Source organism: Passer domesticus, chromosome 10 (assembly GCF_036417665.1).
Source record: "Passer domesticus isolate bPasDom1 chromosome 10, bPasDom1.hap1, whole genome shotgun sequence".
Taxonomy (NCBI): Eukaryota; Metazoa; Chordata; class Aves; order Passeriformes; family Passeridae; genus Passer; species Passer domesticus.
The window spans coordinates 24,989,474-25,008,262 of NC_087483.1; the positions used below are offsets into that span (position 1 = coordinate 24,989,474).

At 35.4% G+C, this 18,789-nt stretch overlaps 1 protein-coding gene across 4 annotated transcripts in view; it reads left to right on the forward strand.

Annotated features, from left to right (window-relative positions):
* The window catches only part of LOC135308933 (sodium channel protein type 2 subunit alpha-like), a 66,329-nt gene that overhangs the window by 19,806 nt on the left and 27,734 nt on the right, over positions 1-18,789 (forward strand). For 2 of the 4 annotated variants that reach the window (XR_010369302.1, XM_064434601.1), the window contains exons 1-11: positions 3,954-4,038; positions 4,893-5,021; positions 5,695-5,786; positions 6,637-6,873; positions 10,289-10,352; positions 11,490-11,631; positions 12,433-12,639; positions 13,426-13,716; positions 14,356-14,736; positions 16,184-16,316; positions 17,147-17,385. Coding sequence is in view for 3 of the 4 variants with exons in the window: in XM_064434601.1 (XP_064290671.1) it covers positions 3,968-4,038; positions 4,893-5,021; positions 5,695-5,786; positions 6,637-6,873; positions 10,289-10,352; positions 11,490-11,631; positions 12,433-12,639; positions 13,426-13,716; positions 14,356-14,736; positions 16,184-16,316; positions 17,147-17,385 (1,986 nt within the window). In the remaining variant the exon portion in view is untranslated. Of the gene's footprint in view, positions 1-669; positions 994-2,628; positions 2,748-3,948; positions 4,039-4,892; positions 5,022-5,503; positions 5,596-5,694; positions 5,787-6,636; positions 6,874-10,288; positions 10,353-11,489; positions 11,632-12,432; positions 12,640-13,425; positions 13,717-14,355; positions 14,737-16,183; positions 16,317-17,146; positions 17,386-18,789 lie in introns of those variants that run through there. The other 2 variants (XM_064434603.1, XM_064434602.1) reach the window with 2 other exon arrangements.

Sequence of the window (18,789 nt, forward strand, 5' to 3'; positions counted from 1 at the left end):
ACAATTAAAAATCAGGTAGATATTAATCAGAAAGCCTAAAAGGGAAAGACTGAACTTCAGGCTGGTTGCTTTCTGCCTGTGAATATGGCTTTATAGATACAATGTGTTTGTGTAGTACCTAACAGTATAATACAAACATTAGTTTGGCAGTCACGGTATAAGCCACCAGATGGAGCAATGTTGCCATATTAATTGAGAGTAATAATAACAGCATGTTTTTTCTTTCTACTTTTGTAATATAAATGCAAGGTTCTTTAAGGTGGTGTGCCAAAAATGTACAGGTCTGTATGGTAGAGGTTGTGACCATTGACTGCAATACTTAGCTGTGCTGAAATATTTTTTACTGTTTCACAATAAGGTAACTTAATGTTAGGCTAGGGAAAGTTAGAATATTTTTTATTTTTTTTGTTGTGAGGTATTAATCTGAGTTGACAAACTGTAAGCAAATTTGATCTCTTTTTTCTATTTTTTTATTTACTTCTTCTACCTCTTTGCCATGAGTGGCTAATTTTCTATTAATTATCTGACTGTTAATTGAAATATTTCTTGTACAGGGCTTTATAAAGAGAAAAGAGGCAGATTCTGACTATGCCAAACACTTATATTTGGGGATTTTACTGGTGGTGTGACCTTCTGTTTCTTCTTTCTTTTTCCTATGTGCCCTCCTAGGATCTTCTTACACAAGAGCCCAAAAGCATTTAAAATTTGAAGAATGAAAAGATGGCACAGGCAATGCTGGTACCACCAGGACCTGACAGCTTCTTCTATTTCACTGAGGAATCTCTTGCAGCTATTGAAAAACGTATTGCTGATGAAAAATTTCATTATCACCAAGATGAGCCTACAGATGATACTGGTCATGAAGCAAATCACCCAGAGCCAAATAATGACTTAGAGGCAGGAAAGACACTGCCATTTATTTATGGTGATATTCCTCCAGGAATGGTGTCTGAACCCCTGGAGGACCTGGACCCATATTACATCAATAAAAAAGTAAGTGTTTTGTATTAAGAATGTAAGTAGAGCACTCCTATTTTACTATAACCTGATAAATGCTCTGCTGGGAAGTTGGTCAGAAGCAGTAGGTGCTATCATGTTAGTTATTTTGATTTCACTATAAAGATAACTGTAACTCTTGCTGAAGTTGCCTCTTCTTTAAAAAAGGGGGGAAAAACACTTGTCTTTTAATGTCTCATGTTGTGGTATTTTAGTTAATGGATTTTGCATTGAATGTCCTGTAATCTCTTCAGATCTGATTTAATGCTGAACCATTTGAAAACTTTCCATCTCTCTGGCTGCTCTCTGGGTTTTTGTAAGAAACATGACATCTGAAATCTAGTTCATTACACACGTCTTTAGACAAAATTCTCACTCAGTCATATAACAGAGCAATCATCGAAAATATCATAAAAATATTTGTTTTACAAAATTAAAAAAAATGTAAAGACTAAACCAATCTTGGTGTTCCAATATTGGGTAAATGTTATAGGCCCAATATAGACCTGAAGACAAAATCTAAATTGATATATACTGATTCAGTTTCATTTATAGATATACTGATAAAACAGGAAGAGAAGAGCAAGGTGTTTACTTTGGCAAGTACAGAGGAAGGAAAGTTATTTTTATATATGCATGTGAAGTGAAATGATGTGAAGAAGGGAAACAAAACTGAGTTTACATTAAAAAGTCTGTACAAAATAAGCAGCAAGTGGTTATTTTATTGTGTAATCAATAATAGGGTTGTTGAATTAAAACCATAGAACAGATTTTTGAAATTAAGTGCTGAATAATCAGCAAAATAGTGTCTTGCAAGCTAAGAATTTAGCCAAAGAGCTGTATTATATCAGTAATAAGCAACCTAAGCAGGTTTTCTCTAGTATAAAATGTTGAAGACTAATAATCATGCAGATGTTTTAGTTATTTTAGTTTTTATTCTCTTAACTTCACAAACACTATTCACAAATGACCTATTTCTTTTATACTAAAATGTCATTGGAAAACAGAAATAGTCAGTGTTGTAGCCTGCTTATTTCCAGATGTGAGATTTTGGGAGAATAATCTTTAAATGTAGATTGAATTAAGATTTCATTAAACGATATTTTCATTGTGTCTCCTATTTATAATTAAAAATGGTTACATTGATGGTACTAGTAACAGCTGCGCAAGCAATAAAGGCAGTAAAGCCAAGGATTTCAAAAGTCAAGGGTGTCTCACCCCAAAAGCATTTTTAATGTGCTGAAATGGTTAAAAAGTTCCTTGTGAGGTCTCAAAAATGGTTACTTAGGTGCTTTGTTTTGCATTGCCAGCTTTTTTCTGAAATGCAAGTAAAAGAGCTGCATTAAATGTAAAAAGTCACATTTTTAATTATAGTTTCAAAGCAATTACTTAATCCTAGAAAATCCGAAATGCAGATTTTAAGAGCACAGAGACAAAGAATTTGTGGTGTAGCTTTTTTTTTTTGCTCATATGAAATTTTAGAATCTGTTATTTCCTTCCACAATTCTACTGAAAATATAATTTGGCTACTTAGGTGTGTGTAAGCTGTCTGTATTATGGCAAGCTTGCCATAATGTATCCTTAATTTCCTAACCCAGCTACCCCCATGCCCTTTTTGTGTGTTTTTTAAAGACTTTTATAGTACTGGATAAAGCGAAGACAATCCACAGGTTCAGTGCCACACCTGCCTTGTACCTTTTATCTCCTTTCAATATCACTAGAAGACTAGCTATTAAAATTTTGGTTCATTCATATCCTTTTCAAGTGGTTTGTTAAAAATTGTTACTGATTAATATTACTAATGTTAACACTAGGAGTTTTGATTTGGTGTTTGAATGTCTTTCAGCATCAATCTGAGCTAAGATTAGTCACTTAACCTGCTGAGTAAATTCAGAAGAAAAGTCATTAGTAGAGTTCCCTAAGGTGCAGTATTGAACCCAACCCTGTCTAAAATCTTTATGGGTGATCTGGATGAAGGGAGTGAGTGTACCCTTGGTAAGTTTGTGGATATCACCAAGTTGTATGGGAGTGTCAATATTCTGGAGGGTCGGAAGGCCCTGAGGAGGGAACTGGACAGGCTGGATCAATGGGACAGACCAAGAGCATGAGGTCCAACATGACCAGCTGCTGGGTCCTGCAAATTTGCCACAACAGCCCCATGCAGTGCTGCAGGCTGAGGGCAGAGTGACTGGAAAGTGGCCCTGGGAAAGGGCTGGGAGTGCTGGTAGACAGCAGCTGAACATGAGCCAGTGCATGCCCAGGTGGACAAGAAAGCCAGAGGCAATCCTGGACTGTATCAGGAATAGTGTGGCCAGAAGGGCCAGGACAATGACTGTCCCCCTGTACTCGGCACTGGTGCTGTGTCCAGTTCTGGGCCCCTCAGTTCAGAAAGGACATTGAGGTGCTGGAACAGGACCAGAGAAGGCCAGCAAAGCTGGTGAAGGGCCTAGAGAGTGAGTCCTGTGAGGAGCAGCTGAGGGAAGGAGGGTGTAGCCAGGTGGGGGCAGCCTCTTCTCCTAGGTAACCAGTGAAAGGACAAGAGGAAATGTCCTCAAGCTGCACCAGGGAAAATTCAGGTTGGACATCAGGAGGAATTTCTTCACAAAAATATTGTCAAGCATTGGAATGGACTTCCCAGGGAAGTGGTAGAGTCAATATCCCTGGAGGAAATGGCTGGATATGACACATAGTGCCATGGTCTAGTTGACAAATAAAGCATCAAGAGTTGGATTTGGTGACTTCAGCAGTCTATTCCAACCTAAATGATTCTGTGATAGGTGAATAAACATCATTCTTGTGAAATATCTTTGCATTATTTATAACATTGCTAGTGATAGTAAACTGATTTGTATTGTATATGTTGTTAGTATTCTATGTCCTGGTCAATTCCTCGTATTGTGTGTTATGCAAATTTGGCTTTTAAAGGGGGTATGTTCCTTAACCACGGTCCACATTGTTCAACAAGGTCATTATGCTCACTATTTTGGCAAATTGTGTGCTTATGACATGGAGGAATCTTCCAGAATGGGCGAAGAATGTAGAGTAAGTATACCTAAATAGGCTAATAATTTTTAAAATGCTTTACAAATGAAAAGCAAATTAAGAGCTAAACCACTCAGTTTTACTTACTTGTGTAATACCAGTATTCTCATTTTTCCTGCTTGGAGTTGGATCATAGCTGCAACCCAAAGCAGCACAGTCCTGCAAGCTCTGCAAAGGAAAGAAGCTGTGACATTGTTAACCTTTTTCTCTGAACAAAATGCTGATGAATACATTTCCTCAGAATGTTCATACAAACAGTGTTTTCATGTGTTCTCCTTCCTGAGCTGTTCTTTATCATTAAGAAAAGAAATTGGTAATTTCACGCAAAACTACTGGGTTTCATTGTGGAAGATGCTTTCTATAGCCCCTTTGAAACAACTTCATTTAGTGCAGCAAAATGTAATTATGGGACACACACACTCTTTAGAGAAAATACAGCTGCTGAGGATTATTGTTCATCATTCTTAAATCTGCCTGGTCAACTGTCAAGTACCTTCAGTAAATACTAGGTTTTACCTAACCCATAGACTCTATTTCTGATGTGGCAACCATGTTCAAGTGTTACTTGAACAAAAAATTCTTTTCCATGTTTTTCATGGTTATCATTATTAGTTCTGAAATTTAAAAATCTTATGTGCTTGAAACTGCAAAAATATTTTTCAGACAAAATGAAAAAGTACAATCCTATTATCTTACAAAAGAATGGTGGAAAACCAGCCATACTTTATGTGAGTTTATAACTGCTGTTCAGTGTATGTACTAATTACTGGGTTTGAGTTATTTTCCTGTATACTCATGATGTATCACTGAACAACACAGCAATCTTTAACTTTGGTTTGAATGTTTTCTCATAGGTACACTTTCACTGGAATTTATACTTTTGAATTTCTAGTAAAAGTTTTTGCAAGAGGCTTCTGTATAAATGATTTTACGTGCCTTCGTGACCCCTGGAACTGGCTTGATTTTGTTGTCATTTCCTTTGCGTAAGTGTATAATATTTTTTTTAAGTAAGATAAGAAATGTTTTTGAACATGTAATAGTTTGTTTGGCTTATATTAGTTCATATGAAATTAATTGTAGCTTCAAGTTTTTCCACTAGAATATTTTACACTAATGTAGCGCATAGCAGAATTAGTGTACTGTTCCACAGTACAGACGATACCACTAACAATCAATTTAAAATAGGTTTTTAAAAACAAAAGCAGGTCTATAGGTTTCATTTTAAATTTGCAGTTAATGGTAAATCTTAAGGGTGAATTTCTTAGGGAAAACTTAATTGAAACTGGAAAATATGAATACAAGTCTTTAAATTTAACTTACTCCTTAAAAAAACAAAAACAAAAACAAAACCACCAAACCAAAAACGACAAAAAAACCCAAAAGAAATAGGATTTCTGGATGTCAGGTTCAGGTAAGTAGTATAAGCTCTGCCTCAATTCTGAATAACTGTGATTTAATCCTACAGGTATATAACAGAATTTGTAAACCTAGGCAATGTTTCAGCTCTTCGAACTTTCAGAGTATTGAGAGCTTTGAAAACTATTTCTGTAATTCCAGGTAAGAAGTAACTGTGTAAAACAGTAGACACTCTACATCACCTCTGTTTAATTTTGTGTGTGCTGTCGTTGTTTTTGTGTGTGGAATCCCTCACTACAGATATGTGACAGAGTTTGTGGACCTGGGCAATGTCTCAGCGTTGAGAACATTCAGAGTTCTCCGAGCTTTGAAAACAATATCAGTCATTCCAGGTGAGAGCGAGGTTAAACACTGAGGCTGTCTGAAACTGCACAGAAGCTGAACTCATGTTTTTAACAGAAACATCCGGGTTTTTGTCGTAATTTCAATTTCATTTCCTTTTCTATTTCCGTAGAACAGTCAGCCTCAGAGTTTAATAGTCAATTGCATGAAGAACTCATTTACATAGCTTGTATATTCCTCCATTTAATGGTGTCAAATTTTCTCTCCCACATTAAGGATCAAAATTAAGTCTCTTTAATGTGACTGTTACATATACATATTTATGAAAGACATTTGGGATTGAAAATTTTAGAGTTTTGTAAAAGTTGAATTTCTGACAGAGGAATAAGATAATGATGAGTAGCATGGGGATTGCATGATGTAGTTATTAGCTTATGATGCCTATCTTCACCAAACCCCACCTCTAACAGAAGATGATGCATTAGAATGCAGACATTAAAATTACTACTGAAATAAAATTGTGGTCTCTTTTCGTTTGCTGTTATAGAACCAAATGTTGTGTATTGCAATAGAATACTGGCAAAGGTTTGGAGCAAGAGGCATCAAAAAGAAAATAAACTATTTTCTTTAGATGTTGTGTACATGTATAGAGAGCATGAATTGAAAGCTCTTGATTTGAAGAGCAGGTGCTTTGGAAAGTATGCCATCCATTCCCATTCATATTTTCAAATTATATTTTCAGGAATGATGAAAATTATTGGTAGCTTTTTATTTGGAAATGCTTTAAGACTTTTTTTTGAAGCTGTGCATGGTATTTAGTAGTATGTTGGAGACATTTAGATTGCATTTTAGCTTAGTTAAATATTTAATATTATAATAAAAATCTGCCTCTCTTTGCAGGCTTGAAGACTATTGTTGGAGCCTTAATTCAGTCTGTGAAGAAGCTCTCAGATGTGATGATCCTGACTGTGTTTTGCCTGAGTGTATTTGCACTGATAGGACTGCAGCTGTTCATGGGCAACTTGAAGAATAAATGCCTGTTCTGGCCATCAAAAAATTCAACAGCCTTTAAAGAACGTGTAGTTCCATACTTTAATGGTACAGAATTTGACTGGGCAGCATACATTAAGGAAGAAAGTAAGAAATACTGTTATAACTTGCTAAAATTTTATTTGTATGTAAACCAACACACAATCACAAGATAACTGTTTTATACTGCAGACTAAAGATTAAAAAAACCAATTAAATTGGATGGCAAAGAATAGGAGCTTGTGTATATTGCATCCCAAACTCATGCTGACATGGTTGCTCTTTCCATTAACTGCACTTAGAAATCTATGTAGAAGCTCAGGTTAGTTTTAGAATCATGGAATCATGTGGGTTGGACAGGATCTCCACAGTCTAGGCCAACTGCTGCTCAGCTGCAGATCCTGTTAGAGCAGACTGCTCAATCCCTCGTTCCAGTCAAGTTTTTAGTATCTCTAAGGATTGAGATGCCACAGCTTCTTCTGGGCAGTGTGTGCCAGCATTTGACCAGTCTCACAGAAACTTTCTTCAATATAATTTCAGAATTTCCCATGCTCAAACTTTTATTAGTAGCCTCTCATCTTTCTGCAGTATGCTTCTGAGATGAGTCAGGCTCCATCTTCATTACAGTCTTTCATACTATGCTTGTAGGTAGAGTGAAGACCTTTGCACATCCCTTCCTCCCCCCCTGCTCTCTCCCTGGTCTTCTCAAGGCCTCACAACACCAATTCTTTTATGCTCTTTTTGTACGTTTAGGGTATAAAAAAGACAGACAAGCACTAGATAAGTATGAGAGCCTGGTTAAGAGGTGCTTTTATTATTTGGTAGAGGTAGCAAACCAGTTGCTTTTACCAATCCACAACTCTCCAGGCAGGCTGAGATTCTAGTAGTAGAAGAGATGGTATTCAGCTTTAGGATTTGATTGGGACTGAAAAAGACTTTTTTTTTCCAGATATTTTCCAGCAGGCTTAAAGTCTGTAGACTGAAGAGATAAAATCCAGGCTGGTTGAGAAACGTGTAGATGCTTGTGTTTTGTATTTCTGTCCTTTTAAGTGATAGCATCAATAACATTATAGTACACAGTGAACTATGTAGTATAATAACTTCTCTAATTACCAAAAATTAGTTTTCCTGTGTGGGTTTATACTACAAATGGATTTACAGGGCATTGCTTAGTGATTACTTGTAAAAGCAGTGTATTTAAGTAAAAAAATTTATAGGATAATGGATGCTAGCTTTCTTCCCCAGTGACTCTCAGAAAAAAGTAAAGGAAAATAGAGTTGTTAGAGGCTGAGTTTTGATGAACCAGATTTTCTCCTATTTTTAACATTGGACATTAAAGTTGTCAGCTTCTTTCTGCATTTTGGGGTTATCTTTCTATAGTTCTGAATTGTTTAAATTCTGTGGCTATGTTTATATTTTATGTTTTCTGTGAAATCTGTTATTTTAGCTAGTTTATTTACCTAAGAAGGGATGGAGGGAAAATGGAGTGGTGTTTTTTGGGCAATTTTGGCTGATAGTTTGAAGATGCTGCAAAACATTTGTGAATTCTCACTTCAGATGCAGGTTATACAGTACATAGATTCTCTATTTCCAGTTTGCACTAGATGGCAATCTAAAAGAAAAAAAAATTCCAGAATGTCAGTTGCTTCCTGTGCTACATGTTTTGTCCTTGCTGGGCGTCTACAGAGTGCTGATGCAGGCAAGGGTGTTTGGTCTGGTTGGGTTTGTATTCCTCCTTTTTCACATATCTATTCTTAACCATTTGCATAATGCAGTGTCAGCTGCATTATAAGTACTAGTTTTGAACGGTAGATTCAAAACCATATTCATCACTATATTTAAATGTTTAGTTTAGAATCCTCCTATGTTCAAATATTATTCATTGTCCTATATTCATATATTATGGGCTGTTTCTGACTATTTAAATACAGTAGGTTTTTTACCCTACGAAAATGGAAACCTTTGTCAGCTTGAAAGGTGCATTGAGATCATCAGCTGAGAATGACGGCAGCTTGATTTAGTTGAGTGTTTTTCCACATTTCTGTCTCTTCTCCAGATCTCAGTACCTGGCTATCCTCATGGTAAAAAGTATTTCCTTATACCTAGTCAGAGCCTCTCTTTTTTGTAATTGTGCCCACTGTCAATTGTTCTTCTGCCAGGCACAGTTGAGAAGAACCTGTCTCTGTCCCCGTGATAACTTCTTGTTGTTACTGGGTGCTTTCCACCAACTCCCCCCAGAGCCTTCCCTTTGCTGGGCTGAACATGTGCAGGTTCCTCTCAGCACAGGGTGGATACTCCAGCCTCCTCATGACCTTGGTGACCCCGTGCTCCATTTTATCCATGTCTGCTTGCACTGAGCTGCCAAACTTGGACAGAATACTCTGGGTATGGTCTGATGAGTGCAGAGCTGAGGGGGGCAGTCACTTCCCTTGCTCTGTGAGCTGGCCTCCTGTTCCTGCAGCCCTGGAGGCTGTTAGCCTTCTTGGGTGTCAGAGCACACTGCTGACTCAGCCTCTCCTGGCTCTCTGTCCAGCAAAACCCCCAGTGCGTTTTCTGCAGAGCTGTTCTCAGCCAGTCACTTCCCGGCCTGTATCACTGCAAGGGGCTCTTCTCTCCCAGATACACAGCTGCATTTGTCTTTGCTGAATTTTATGTGTCTTCTGTCAGCCTGTTTCTCCAGTTTGCCTAGGTCCCACTAAATGGGGCCCACCTTCTATATCCTTCCCTAATTCATTATCATCTTTCTAACTGTATTCTTCTTTTTTTTCTTTTATTTTAAGGACAGCACAATTGTTAATCATTAATAACAATACGTATTTCTCTTTTTCTGAAGGCTACGATCTTACAATTAAAAGAAAAATTCTCTAAAGTTGTTTATAGTACAGCAGCTGTTAGAACATTGTAATTGGAGCACCTGTCTTCTTTTTAAATGCTGCCTTCATATTTTCCCGGGATGTGCTAGTTAATGTTGCTCTGACTGTAAAACTGCCAAAAAGCCATTATAAATGTTCCATTTTAAAGGAGACAGGCTTTGTCTGATTACAATCTACTTACTGAATAAGAGGAGTTTTAAGTTTTGTATTTTATATTGCTTATCTATCTTGGAAGGGTATTCAGTGGGAAGTGACTCAAGAAATGAATATGCAATTTATGTTCTAATCATTGTCCTAGGATTTTATTTTTGCAATGTATTTTTATTTTGTTGCCCAGAGAAGCTGTAGATGCCCCATCCCTGGGAGTGTTCAAGGCTGGGTTGCATGGGGCCCTGATCTGTTAAGTGCCATTCCTGCCCATGGCAGGTGTTTTGGAAAGAGATCTTTGAGGTCACTTCCAATCCAAGCAATTCTATGATTCTGCCAGTATTTGAACCCACTGTTGGGAAAACATTAATGGGAGATTATGAACATTCAAAACCTGATGACTTGAACATTGGTTCATCCTCACAAAAAACCCCAAAAAACTCCTGTCATTTGTAAACGTGTTACTTTTTTTTTTTTTTTTTTTTTTTTTTTTTTTTTTTTAGGTCATTTCTATCGCCCAGAAGGGGCAAAGGATTTCCTGCTTTGTGGCAATAGCTCAGATGCAGGGTAAGGTACACTGAAAATGACATACTATCTGTCTAAACAACATGTAAAAAATATCAATCTAAACTTCAAAAAGATAATTTAGTTACCTAGTGTCACAGTTAATAATAATATGGTCATGGTTCCTAGTAGCTAGACACTTGAATGAGTGAAAATGTTAAATGACAAAATACTTTGCTGGAAATTTGTTTTAAAAGCTCATATGTAACTAGAAAATTCCATTTAGCAGGTAGACTTGTAATATCAGTGACTTAAGAACATTGTTTGCCATGGGTTTCCTGCCATTTCTCAACCCTAAAATAGCAATCATATAATAACCATGTCATATAATTCTATATGCTTATGAATTATCAGTCCATCCCTTAGTTTTGGTAGGTAAGAGCTTTAAAACACACATACTCAAACTATTTTTGTAAACATCTAACTTATATATGTAACTATGAGATAATTTTGTGCACGTGTATAAATGCACATCAAACAGGCACACATACCTGAGGAGAAATTGTCATAGTGTTTTTTATAGAGGTTTTGGGGACAAGAGCTTCTTCTGTCCTAATTGAAACAGTGTGCTTACATTTGATATTAAGATTGCATCACCTACTCTCAAAACCAATATGAAAAGTTTTATGAGATAGAAGTATCTCTATGCTGTTTATTTGCTCTTGGCAAATTGGTAGAATTTTTTAATTAGGCTCACAAAAATGAAGAAGCCAAGAAATCTGGTATGCTGACCTCACTGACAGACAAAGTTCAGCATAAAATATGTGTGCTGGCTATCTTTTACCTGCATGGAAGAATCCACCTATTGAAATCTCTGTGTTAAGTACATGTATTATTTTCATTGAAGATGTATTTGCAGAGGTAATATCAAACTTGATAATTAACTTTGTTTAAAATTGTGAAAGGCGATAGAAGGAAATACTGTCATTCCTTGTTTGCTCTCTCTGGATTATTCTTTAAAGAGCAGACTTTTAATTTCCCCACTAGTCTTTGAATTATTTTAAGCCATAAACAGCAGCACCCTCCACAGTTGAAGCTTCATAAGAAGCTAAAGAAACAATAATTTTAAGAAAAAGTGTTATATGAAATTTGTGTATGGATTGTTTTGCCTCTTTTTCTTTTTTTTTTCCCCTCTTACAGTAAATGCCCAGAAGAGTTTATCTGTGTGAAAGCTGGGAGAAACCCCAACTATGGATATACTAGCTTTGACACATTCAGCTGGGCTTTCTTGTCACTGTTTCGACTGATGACACAGGACTATTGGGAAAATCTTTATCAGTTGGTGAGTATTTTTTAAAAACTGGTTAGTATATTACTGGCCCCAAATCAATGATGGAAAGGCCATTCTTATTTATATTACATACCATTGCTATTGTTAGCCATTACAATTTTTCAAAAGAAGCAAATTCAGTTGCAAAACTAAGCAGACATGGACACTTGATACAGAATCTCATGATTTCTGAGGAGTCACGTGAGGGGTTTTTTGGTGCTTAATTTTTACAGTGTATGTTTCATTTGGTGCGTCATGATATTTTCAAAAATGTCAGTATTGAGTTTAAATTATAAAAAGACTTCATGATAGCAAAACCTGAACCTTAATTTCAGTACGCTATATCTTTTATAACTTAGAATGACTTGATACAAATTAACTTTCTTACAGTAGCTTTTCATTATATGGTGTGTGCAGATGTGTTAATTATAATAAATACTATGTTCTAATTATCTAGTCAATTGTGCCATTTTTAATTCATTTGATTATTTCAAAGGGAAAGCATGCTAATACATGGTAAGCATTCTAAGCCTCCAACCTATGATATGTGACTTACATTAAGAACTCTGATCCCACATACTTCCCAAGATTATTAGGCATTGGAAGAGGTTTGTCACAAAGCAGCATGACACTTAGGCACTCATACAAGAATGCTCCCTTTATTTTGATTAATTTTTAATTCAGAAAACTTGTATGATTTTACTGCAGAAGGAAAACCAACTAAGTTTTGCACTTTTCAGTTATTAATGCTTATGAACTGCAGGACTGATGCATTTCTTCACTTGCTGGTTGATTTCTCTTCTCCTCCTATAGACACTACGAGCTGTTGGCAAATCGTACATGATATTTTTTGTTGTGGTGATTTTTCTGGGCTCCTTCTATTTGATTAACTTGATTTTGGCTGTGGTTGCCATGGCCTATGAAGAACAAAATCAAGCAACTATTGTTGAGGCAGAGCAGAGGGAGGCAGATTTTAAACTGAAGCTTGAACAACTGCGGAGGCAGCAAGAAGAAGCTCAGGTATTTTCTATCAAGAATCTGGATCTTAGTGTGTTCCTTTGCATGCTATTTATTAAAACAAAACCAATAATTAAATTTACATATTAAAAAAATCCATTCTTTAGCATACCTTGCAAATACTTTAGACTTCTTGTTCTATGCCTCTTTATTGCTTTTAAAATACATAATATCTAAAGTGTTAATGAATTTCTGAACTGAGAACAAAAATAGCATCCAAATCAGAATAATAGTTTTAAATAAAGCTCTCTTATCTTGGGGTAGTAGCTAGTAAACTGTCATGATAATTTTCCAAATTCTCATCCTAGAAATAATTTCAATACTTTTCAAGCCTTGTTTAGAGTGTAAAATATTTTCATCTATAAATTTCTGATTCATTTTTGCTACTTGTGCTGCTACTAGTGAATCAAAGACTGGAAGCAGCTTAAGGAAGCTACTTACAATAAAAGTTAGGATTAGTTTACTGAATTAATACAGACAGAAGTGTGACTGTGTTTAGCTCTTTTGTTTGCCGTTGCATTCACTCTAATTAATAAATTTAATAATTTTCATATATTTTCTAATGAACTTCGTGGCAGTAGACGATGCGGGCTGACTACATGACACGGATGCTAAGTAGAACTCATTCAAATTCCATTCATACTACCAAATTTCATTTGTAGCTTTGCACAAATCCAGCTACGCTGTTTACTGGAAGTAATTTGATACTAATCTTAAGAACAAGGGCTATATCCTTCTTTAAAAATAGTGTCATTTATAAAGCATCTTGTTAAATAATTGCTGTGGCAGGCAATAGCAGCAGCTGCAGCAGAGATGACTGAGTACAGCTGTGAAAGCGGGAATGCTGCACCCTCAGATAGTTCTTCAGATGCATCCAAGCTTAGCTCAAAAAATGCCAAAGAAAGGAGAAATAGAAGGAAGAAAAGAAGGCAGAGAGAGCTCTCTGGAGAAGATGATGATGTGAAGGATGAAAAGCTTCCAAAATCTGAATCAGATGGCAGTATCAAAAGGAAAGGTTTCCGTTTTTCTTTTGATGGGAACAGACTAACTTACGGGAAGCCATTTACATCACCCCACCAGGTACTGTAATGCAATTATAATTTTTGGAATTTGTGAGATTACTGTCATATATAACAAACTTCACTGCAACTTTACAATATAAGGCAACAAAGGAAAAACAGTGTAGCGTTCTCTTAAATACCATCTTGCAGTTGGTATTATTTTCGCGAGTGTACCTTAAAAAAGTGTTTTATTGTCTCTCCTTTTATTATTTAGGACCTTAACATGCACAGCAGCATTGCATTTTCCTGTTAATCTGAGATAGAAATGCCTTCTTAATTTATAAAAGGAAAATTTAAGTATAATGTATGATTTTAGAAGATTAAAGGTATTGATATCTTTTAATGTAATGGATGATCTTTGTGGATCATTGGATTTTATGTAAATCTTGGTTTTTCTCTTTAAAGCAAAGCGTGAAACAACTATGGCCTTATACCTGTTATTTTTTTCCTCTTCAGTCATTGTTTTAGGTACACTGTAAATTTACCCATTCAGTTGACTTTCATCTGTAATGCATCTTTGAGATCAGCCTGAGGCAGTGTATTAAAGATGACGCTGGGAAATTCCTGGAGAATATAAATTATTATTGTTTTTCTTGTATACAGACATGCATTTTGGATACTTATCTTCAGACCATCATTTTTTATGTTTCCTTTGCAGTCTTTGCTGAGTGTTCATGGCTCCCTGTTTTCTCCCAGGCCTAGTAGCAGAACAAGTCTTTTCAGTTATAGAGACGACAGAAGAGAGAGGGGATCAGAAAATGAATTTGCTGACGATGAGCACAGCATGTTTGAGGACAATTCGAGCAGAAGAGGTTCTCTGTTTCTGCCGCGCAGGCACGGAGAACGGCGCAGTAGTAACATCAGCCAGGCCAGTAGGTCATCCAGAAGGCTGACCGTCTTCCCAGTGAATGGGAAGATGCACAGCACTGTGGATTGCAATGGAGTGGTTTCCTTGGTGGATGGACCACCAGGTCTGTTGTCTCCTACTGGACAACTTCTGCCAGAGGTGATAATAGATAAACTAACGACTGATGGCAATGTAAGAAGTTTAAAATTACTCCAGGTTTCATGGCCTTTCTTTATTGCATGGACAATGTTTCAATGAAATTATTGCTTTGAAAATGGATGGGAAGTTGTGAATGCTCTTGCAGATCTTAGTGTAATTAAATGGGTTTGAAGTGATTCAGTCAAAAGTGAGAGGCTGAAGCTTGAAAGAGAACAAAGTAGTAAGTTTTTACATACCTGCAAAGAAAAGATAGGTGTACATCTGCTTAATGAATGAGATTAGTAATGTTCCATTGCTAAATCTGTTTTAGAGCACAAAATAGGATGTCCAGCTAAAAGCTTCCTGTACCTTATTAGATTATTTCCATTCTTTTTTTTCTTTATGGTTTTAGCCTCCTTTTAAGTGTATTTTCAGTCAGTAATATGCATGTGTTCATACATTTGCTATTGTGCAAATATAACATAGTCTTAAAGATTATGTTGACATTTTAAAAGTCCTGAAAGCATTTTTAATTCCTGAGTTTAAAAGACTACCTGAGTTGCTCACTGCCTAGGATCAGGGTATAATTAAAAAAAAAAAAAAAAAAAAATCCCCAAACCAACAAAACATTTTAATTGCGCTTGGTTTTTCTTTTTCCCTCAGTCTGCTTTGGGAATGAAGAGACATCTGCATGTTTTTTCCTAAAAATGTTATTTTACTGAAACACAAATTTCTTTATGGGTCATAGCACCTGAAAGTACATCAGCCAACTTCCTTGCAGTTATCAGCCAGATGCCTTGCAATTACAATCTTCTTGCAGTTTATTATACGTTTATTGTCATGCATTTATTTCATGCACGGAAAAAAAGTCTATGCATCCTTATGCATTCAAAAATTCTTCATAACTGATGTGCTCATTACTATAGTTATAACACAGCTTTCATTTTAAAAATAAAGTCATGTAAAACAAGTATTTTTGGGATCAATTAAGTCAGACCTATGCTGTTTCTTCACTTGAAATACATAAAATAAATGAGAGTTGATAATGATTCAATTTAGAACATATAATTTAAATACGTTTTGCATGGGTATAGAGATCAAAATTGATCTTTAAAACTTTATTTTATGGATTAGTTGCTGCAGAATCTTCCTAGCATTAATCGCTTGTTAGAAGTATCTTGGGAATAAACTAGTTTAGAATGGAAATATTGGTAGAGAAAGTATGGAACTGGGAATTGTTTTTACACAATTTCTGCAAGTCTTGCTTTGATTGCTTGGCTTTATCCCCCTGCAAAATTGATTGGTGTCTAAAGTGGAGTAATGTTATTTGAGTATAATGCTGTAGAAGTATGGGAACTAAATATCCAAATGGTTTTCTTAAGGTTTTAAAAGTCTTATTTATATTAGGAAGTATATAATGAAAATAGTAATTAAAAAAATCACAGTATTTCTAAAGTTGAGTTTAATTTACACCTTTTTTTCTTTAATATTTTTTTTATAGAGCACTACCACAGAAGTAGGAATAAAAAACAGACGTACAAGTTCGTATCAAATACCAATGGAGTTGCTGGAGGATCCCGATTTAAGGGAAAGGGCCATGAGTCTAGCTGATGTTATCACAAATAGAATGGAAGGTGTGTTATAACTGTAGACACTTGAATTTTCTTGACATAGTCTTAGACTTGCTTCAAGGTATTATATCACAATACAAATACAGAAGAGAAAAAATATGTAGCCATTGCAAATACATAAACTGAATAACAGGAAAAGAAAATGCATGTACATAGTGAAAAAAGAAAGGAAGGAATCTGATAAGCAGGCTGATGTGAAAATCTCATTGTAATTAAAATGGGTAATATGTATGTGTTTTATGCTAGTTATTCATGCTTAGCAATGCAGTTATTGGAAGAAGTGCCTTGTGATACATTTGCCACTAACCATACCATAAAAATATTAGAGGCAATTCAAGGCCAGGTTTTAGTTAATAAAGAGAAGAAAATGTGTACAAGGATGGGTTCGAACAGTGGAATGACTACTAGTGAAAATAATGAAAAAAGCTTGAATAATTTTCAAAACCCTTTTAAGGCTAAAATTAATGTTACTTTTTCCTGAAAATAAGTACTCAGACATTTAAGAGGACTTCAAAGTTGAAAGTTTTACTGAAAAAAAAATCCATAATCTTAAGCACAGTTTTTATGGTTTTTGTGTTTTTTAAACAAGATCGTATGCTATTAAAAATAGACAAGTTGTAAAATTATTTGCTCAGAACACTTGGGGTTTTTCTTTTAGTCTTTTAAAACCTTTTGTGTCAGAAACAATAAATTAATCCTGGAAATCTGAGGATGTTCCTCCAACCACATCCTTAGTGGTTCGAGGTGTAAAGATTAAAACCTGAAAAGGCAAATAAAAAATTACCTTCACATTCTCCAAAAATCGTTCAGTATAAATTTCTCTTTTTCTCCAGAACTTGAAGGATCCAGACAAAAATGTCCACCTTGCTGGGATAAGTTTGCCCACACTTTCTTAATTTGGGAGTGTTGTGAGTCCTGGTTAAAAGTAAAGAGTGCAGTTGAATTCATTGTAATGGATCCATTTGTTGATCTGGCTGTCACTGTTTGCATAGTTTTGAACACATTATTTATGGCCATGGAACATTATCCAATGACTCCACGTTTTGAGACTGTACTTACAGTAGGAAATCTGGTAAGTCCTTCATTCTACTAAATTTTATACAGTTGGAACTCTGTTTCTCTTTGGAATAGAATCCCTTTTATAGTTTTTGTCATCCTGTAAAATAAATGTTAAAGGTTTAATTGTACTAAAAATAGTCTAAAAATACCATTTGGAATATGTTGTATATATGAGTATTTGAGAGATATTGTATCTTAAAGTTTGTCTTCTGTATTACAACTTCTTCAATAGAGTTTCCAACAGCCAGAGTTTGAATTACATGAAACTGAAAGAAGTATGACATGCTTTTGTTTAGTATTACAAAAAAAACTAGGAGTCAAATTAGATTTTTTAGTGTAAGTACAATTAATAACACAAAAAGAGTTGAATGCTATTTTGGATTATTATTTTTCACTGCTATTTTTATGTGTTGATTTTGTATTTCCTTGAAGACCATTTATTTGATTGGACCATAACAATTTGGAAGACAAAGGATGTGTGACTTATTCTAAGAGTATCTGTTGATGCAGCTGGCTTTTGTTCCTTAGTGGACCACAGTCTGTGGGTGTGGTTTGGTGAGGTAGCTTAATTTGGTTTATAAAAGCAATAATACAGGTATATTATACTTATTAACCTATGCTTATTCTAAGTGGTTATTCTGGTATGATCTAGAAAAATAATAAAACTATTTGTTTATTAAAGTATGTGACGTTCTAATACATGTTGGTAACAGACTTAAGTACAGAGTTGAAGTATCGGCATTTAAACTGTATGCAGATATTTTTATCCTATACAGATATATAAGTTTTCCCCTTAACCTAGAATTAGAGATCATTATGTGTAGAAGATAAATATTTCATGCTGCAGTTTAAAATATATGCAGGATGTCTTTGAGGAAGCATAGGGAAGACAAATACATGAGTATCAACAGCTATTTCAGAGAGCTCTCTTGTAATTGTGTCTGTATGTTTTACCCAAAAACTCCCATTCCTACCTTTCCTATGTAATGGAATAGTTTAGTATGTGTGAATATAAGTGTTCCTTCATGCCAAGAATTTGTGTGTGCTCCCAGTCAACCAGTGTGTGATTGTGACACTGGTATGGTTTCAGCAGTTGCTTTCTTCCTTTTTGGACTCTGTAGCTCTACATTTTAGAGACTGTAAAATGATTCTGATATTTTGGACCTTTTTTTCATCTTTCTTGTGAAAGATAGTAATTTATGCAGTTTTGTAGATACCGGTGATCATGCATCTGCAGTAAATACAATGAATTTATTTCAGAGGTCTTGTTTGCCAGCTGCTTCAGAAGATATCAGAGACATTCAGAGTCAGAAAGCAGTTTTATTTAGGCAAGCCTTGGCACAATTGACCTTTTTTTTTGGCTGTTAGAGAAGATAACCTTACTTGTGAGTTCTTCTAGATACTTCATTAATAGTAC